Consider the following 6,885-nt stretch of genomic DNA (forward strand, 5'->3'; position numbering starts at 1 on the left):
TCCCTGCTCTATCATGCGTGCCTACACGGCTTTTCTGTTGGCTACAACCACACTATCAGAACAGCTGGTAGAGAGTAAAGTCACAGTCAAAACGCTCTTTGGAGCTCTGTGCGTAATGACAAAGCTGTCTTCTCAGACTGGAGTTGCGCATGCCATGTCACACCTCTTTACTTTACCTCTTTGCTTTTACTGGCAGTTTGCCTAACTTCGTGCATAAAGAGGACTAAAACATGGGTAAATGGCACTAAAATCCAAACCTGGTCTGCGTATTCATCGAATATGTTTTGCTCGCTCGATTTTATATGATATATATATATATATATATATATATATATCTCTTTCATAACCTCATGGAATTAGTTAGCTTTTATGTTGGATAAGTAATACAAAATACTTTATTGAATAATGACTTGGTTTTGGAACGAATAGATTTTTTAAAGGGAGCTCTCTTGAGGCTATTTTAAATGTAAAGCCTGTGTCTGAAATGAATTACTCCTCCAAGTGAACTGGACAGAACTAAACCATGGAGAATGTTACTTCAATTCCAGATAACCAGACGCTTGGTCCATGGACTGATTATAGCATGGAATACAAAGTGGTCAGCATATTTTTTGTGATTCTCATCTGTGGTATAGGAATAGTTGGAAACGTTATGGTGATTCTGGTTGTTCTTACAACCAAACACATGCGGACACCCACCAACTGTTACCTGGTGAGTTTGGCGGTGGCCGACCTGATGGTTCTGACGGCGGCGGGACTGCCGAATATTACACAGAGTTTGTATGGAGGAGGCTGGGTGTACGGATACGTCGGGTGCCTTAGCATAACTTATTTCCAGTACTTGGGCATCAACGCGTCTTCATGCTCTATCACCGCTTTCACTATTGAGCGGTACATAGCCATCTGCCACCCCATAAAAGCGCAGTTTATGTGCACTCTGTCAAGAGCAAAGAAAATCATAGTGGTCGTTTGGGCTTTTACCTCGCTCTACTGCGCCATGTGGTTTTATCTGTCTGACATGAACGAGTTGATTTACGACAATATTACCGTGGTCTCATGCGAATACAAAGTGTCAAGAAATCTTTACCTGCCATTTATCTACTTCACGGACTTTGCCATGTTCTACGTGGTGCCCCTCATGCTAGCCACGGTTCTGTATGGATTTATCGCTAGAATTCTTTTCCTCAACCCATTGCCGGCTGACCCCAAGAAAAACACAAAGTGGAAAAAAGAATCATGCCAAGGAAATAGAATGATGAGCACCAACAATTCATCCTGTAGCACAACCATCCGCTCTCGCAGGCAGGTAAGTTGCAACTCTACTGTTTTAAAGTTTGTTATCTTATAACGGTGTATCTACAGCGTAATAACTACAGTGTGTGTGTGTGTGTGTGTGTGTGTGTGCCTCGTGAATAAAGTGAGGGGAATCAAATTAATGATACAACAAAAACTCCAGTATAATTAGATTGTGAATTCAACAGTTTCATAATTGCACTGGTATGATATGTCGTGAAGTTGGGGTGTTCAATCCCAGCATATACTGTACACTCCTAGAAAAATAGCTTCCAAAAGGGTTCTTCTGCTGTCCCCATAGGAGAACCCAGGTAGAACCCTTTTGGGTTCCATGTAGAACCCTGTGTGGAAAGAGTTCTACCTCCAACCAAAAAGGGTCCTTCAAAGGGTTATTTTATGGGGACAGCCGAAAAACCCTTTAAGGTTATAGATAAGACGTTTTTTTCTAAGAGTGTATGGTAACATCCTAGAGAAGGGAACATTTGCCCACTGGGCACAGACGTCAATTCAACGTCTATTCCATGTCTATTCCACGTTAGTTCAACGTCATTTCATTGAAACGATGTGGAAACAATTTTGATTCAACCAGTGGGTAATCATTGTAAGTAGGTTACAGTGTGCAGCACGAGCGAGTCAACATGTAATGGACCACGTTAATATAGACTCATAAAGCCTCACCACTATGCTGACAGCACACGCCACTGTATAATGTAGTTTGTAACACATATAGAGCATACACAGCACCTGAGACTGAGCTTGCGAATGGGAGGGGTGTGAGTTTATCTGAAGAAAGGGAGAGCTCCACCATAAGGAGTGGATTTTCAAGTATTGTGGTGCCAGCATCATGTTATAGGAATGCTTGTCACCATTAGGGACTGGAGGTGGAGTACCGGCAAAATAAATACTGGGGCATGTGTACACCATACCGGTTGAACATGAGCCAACACAATATTTAAAACGAAGATGCCAAGAAACCTGTAGGCTGTAGGCTCATTATTTATCATTAACACGTCACCCTCATTGAAATTAGTGAATGGACTAGAAAACTGGTAGAATACGCTCCAAAATGCGATGTGGTTCGACGAAAACAGTGACATTTTGTGAAGCCAGAGATGAGTGGCAGAGAACGAGATGCTGAGTGGACAATGAACTCATCAATTCAGGTTACAAGTGTAGGCCTAATGAATGACAATCACAGAATGTTTGTAACAGATGTCTCTTTCCATTCATCAAATGGCAGCTGCACAGTGCACTGTATGGATGTGGGAATTATTTCAGAGTGGACCAACATGCTGACCACACTGCTCGCGTTGCGTGTACGAGCGTTGCAAAATAAATGTACACATACAGTACATGTTATTCAATCATTGCACCCACACTGCTCGCGTGCGACAGCGAGCGTCTGCGTGGCCAGGCACTGAAATAGAAGTTAGTTCTACTTTGTGACGCTCAACGCTTTGCAAGTCCCGCCTTGCAAATCTCCTCATTGGTTTTTAGGAGCATATACCCACGTGGGTGATTGAAAGATGAACTGACGTCCACACTCCAGGCGGTTGTAGTAATGCACCTTAAAGTTGGTTGCCAACCGCCATATAAAGTCGAAAGAAGAAAAAGACACGTAAGAAGGAGATATGACGAGAAACAAATTGGGTTTACCGTTTTATCTGTGAATTAATTGTCGGAGTAGAGGACCTTGTGCATTTCAGGTAAAATAACGACCCAATGTTTATTTCCCAGGACAAATTAGCTAGCAACAGCAAGCTAGCTAGCTAAATTGCCATAAATGTTTAATGCTTTTCGACCTGTCCCCAAATTAATATACTTGGTTTAGAGTATGTTTTGATATTTCAACCTGTGTGTCCTGATCACTTCTGGTGTGGGGGGACAAAATCAACGTGCGCACGATGGCGCACACGGACGCACGCACGCGCCCGGTTTGGTCAGCATGTAACACGCATAGGTAGCCAGGTTTACAAGAGCCCTTTGAAGTTATTTAAGTAATAAAATAATCCCCCCCCCCAATGTCTTAGACTTTTAGAGGTTAATGTGGCATTAGCATAACCAGTCATGATGTTTTCATCTGACTGTCAAACAATTGTTGGGACGCTACAGACGTTTGGTGAGAAGACCAATTTTTCGTGATGTCTCATGGTCTGACAAACGCCGCTGTATCTCGGGCACCTTCCACGCAGATGTAGAATGCCGACATTGGGGGGTGCGGTGGATTGAGATATCTTAGATTGATGCACACGGGTGCGTCAATAGACTCTTCATTAAAAGGTAATACATTTGAAAAGTTAATACGACACATTTTTACTATTAGGTCCACAGAGATCCTATTCAATTAATAGGGATTCTGTATGTAATTCTACCTGTAAGAAAGTACATCTATAGTACTTTCACCCCTGTTAAAAATGAAAGTAGCAAAGCCCAGGTAAAAAGTTAGAGGAAAACCACCTCAGTCTTCTATTTTTCAGTGGGACAATTACACACATTTGAATGCCAAAGACACACCAGAATGAATTTCACCTGAGTGGTCAAGTCTCAGGACTGAATGAAATTTGCTTGAAAATCTGAAACCAGCTTTCAATATTGCTGTCAATCAATGACTCCCAACCAAATATACTGAGCTTAAACAATTTTGACAAAAACATCAGATATACATGTATGTTGCCTGAAGAGTTGTGCAAATTTGGTAGAATATTATACAAAATCATTCACAGCTGTAATGGCTGCAAAATGTCCTTCCACCAAGCATTAACTCTGGGATGTGAAGACCTACACAACCAAGACATCTTCGTGTTTTAAAATGTGTAATTAATTATGTTACCTTGGTTGCACGCCCTCAGCTTTGTCTGAAACATTGACCAAGCCAGCCTTGGGCTCTTTTTGTCTCAGTGGAATAGACAAAAAAGACAGATGATGGATCTGTGCTCACTGCTAGGTCATTTAGCAAAACAAGTCAGGATAAGGCTCTGACATAACACACACATCTCTAATTGGCCTAGCGATGAATGGAAACCAATGCAATCCATAACACTTACCAGGGCTTGATTGAATTAACTCAAAAGGTCAAAATTTAATAAGGATAGTGATCAGGAATCTTCCCTTAGCAATGATGATAGTTGCTCCCTGGCCCTATCCAATAAGAGACACATCATTGGCGTGAAACCTCAAAACATAAATAAGGATGATAGAGTTTAATATAAACATAATCACATCATAATAATATTTGCAATTAAACTGCTCTCTAGGCTCTGTTGGTTTAGTTTTACAGATGCTGTTTTGTCAGTCTCTTCAGTCTGTGGTTGATATTAATTGTCAGAGGGTGCTCTCTGACCCATTTCAACCACTTTTCTTTGCATAGCGGGAACATACATTTTCACACATTTTTTAACTGGAGTCAAGCTGAATTCTATTCTTTCCCATGTCCTTTGATGAAAATGGATCTTGATTTTCTTCCATGTGTTGTTGTCAGGTGACTAAGATGTTAGCTGTGGTGGTGGTGCTCTTTGCCCTCCTCTGGATGCCCTACCGGACGCTGGTGGTGGTAAACTCCTTCCTGGACAAGCCTTACCTGGACCTCTGGTTCCTACTCTTCTGCCGCATCTGCATCTACCTGAACAGCGCCGTCAACCCTGTCATCTACAACGCCATGTCTCAGAAGTTTCGCACCTCTTTCAAGAAGTTGTGTCACTGCGGTCCGCAGCGATTGGAGAAGCCGGCGTCTTACAGCTTGGCCCTGACCTACAGCGCCATCAAGGACACAACCAATGGAGAGAGCCCTGACCACTTCACTACCGAGCTGGATGAGCTGGCCACACCCACACCCAGTGACCAGTTCCTGCCCAGCACCAAGAGGATATCATTCGAGGACACCTCTCTGTCAGGCAGGGTTGCCCTTTGCACTGCCTGACAGAAAAAATAACTCCATTCAGGCAACAATGATTACCTGAAAGGATCTTCTTATCCTTAAGCTCTAGTTTGTGAATTCAAAATGGTCTCCAGCAGCATACTTCCAATTCTATTCTATAACTCATTTTCTGTCGAGGAATTGATTTAATATTTGAGCAGTACAACGGCAAACATTAAATGCCAAAAAATGTGTTGTTAACAGAGGAAGTACTACTTCATTTCTTTATCTAGCATGGTGAAAATATATTCTCCCCTCTCTCTGTAGCCATCTTAGCACAAAGCACCCAATTATAGGCATTGTTTAAATCCGTCCTAAACATTGTGTGACACACACATTTCATTTGCAAGGTAATAATCATACTGCTTTCACATACTGAGCAACAGTTGCCATCTCTGTAAAGTGTTTTCCTACAAGGGAAATATAACAAGGGAAAGATGTTATCCCTCTTTTTATCTGGAGAGGTGTAGGCCAGGAACTCAGTGTGTGTGTGTGTGTTCGTGTGTGTGTTTTAAAGATAAGCTCACTCTACAGGAAGAATCAAACTGTCTGGGCTGTTGTTAAAACCACCCTGCTACCTTCCATGTTTTAAAACAACACAGAGAGAATGTGATCACTGACCACATTTCAAAGGCAGAATTCAAAGGAGGCAGAGTATCAAAACCATCTCTGCTCAAGGGGTGTAAATATCACACATTGCTTTAAATTGAAACCTGCCTGTCAGAGAAATAGAGATGAGGTGGGATGAAGTTTATTTAAAGGTTACAGATGATGAAAAGGACTGATAACAAAGCAATGACACGCCGGATCTGTCATCCGTTTGATTCCTCAATACCATTTGACTTTATAGTAACCTTATTGGCTAAAAGGTTCACCCGATATGAAACGTTCCGCAGGGGCTAGTGTCAAAAATGCAGCATGGTTAAACATCCTGCTGTACCTGTAATGGACTACTGTGGTGTGGATTCAATCAACAAGTGTTGGAAGGTCCAGAGTCCATAGCGAGAAAGATCTTTGATGACTCAGACACCTGGGTGGTTGATGGTTGTCTCTAGGTCAGGGGCCTGACATGACCAGACCAAACATTATGTTGACATCCTCAACAGCAGAGACTGATGGTAGCATTTCCCCATAATGGATCCCCCCAAGCACATCCCGCAGAGCAAAGGCGAGATTAGAGGATTCATCAATGCCAAAGTGTTCTACTTTGTAGATTTGAGGGAGGCTGGTGAGTCATGGTACAGCCATAAAGCACGGGCACAGTGTCAAAAAAACAGAAAGAAAAAGCATAAAAGGAATGAGCATTGATTTAATTTAGAATTCAAATAAGGAAAAAATAGAACGTTTGTTGCTGTTTATTTTATACTGATGAAACGCCCTCTCTGTCCCTTTTAGGATACTGTAAAAATGCTTGCAAATGATTGTGCGTTGCCATGTGAAATTGATGTACGATGTACATTTTCGATGTACGTTTCAGACCTGTTTTCAATTCATACCTTTGTACCATTTACATTGTGTCTGCCAGTAGAGCTATTTTGTAATAACGTAGTTTGTTTTGTTCAGTTTTATTGTTTGTTCCCATCAATATACAGTATTTTACTATGGAGCGATCAATGTGGAGCTATGCTCTTCTTCTTTGGCAACACTACAACTACAGTAGGTTTCAAAGAAGGTATGTG

At 41.8% G+C, this 6,885-nt stretch overlaps 1 protein-coding gene across 1 annotated transcript; it reads left to right on the forward strand.

The window, feature by feature from the left end:
• Positions 1-523: 523 nt before the first annotated feature.
• On the forward strand, positions 524-5,209 carry LOC139381055 (thyrotropin-releasing hormone receptor-like). Its single transcript, XM_071124268.1, has 2 exons — positions 524-1,306; positions 4,772-5,209. Exons 1-2 carry the CDS (start codon positions 524-526, stop codon positions 5,207-5,209), a joined length of 1,221 nt encoding a protein of 406 aa, XP_070980369.1.
• The last annotated feature ends 1,676 nt before the right edge of the window (positions 5,210-6,885 follow it).

Source organism: Oncorhynchus clarkii, chromosome 2, assembly GCF_045791955.1.
Source record: "Oncorhynchus clarkii lewisi isolate Uvic-CL-2024 chromosome 2, UVic_Ocla_1.0, whole genome shotgun sequence".
NCBI classification, from domain to species: domain Eukaryota; kingdom Metazoa; phylum Chordata; class Actinopteri; order Salmoniformes; family Salmonidae; genus Oncorhynchus; species Oncorhynchus clarkii.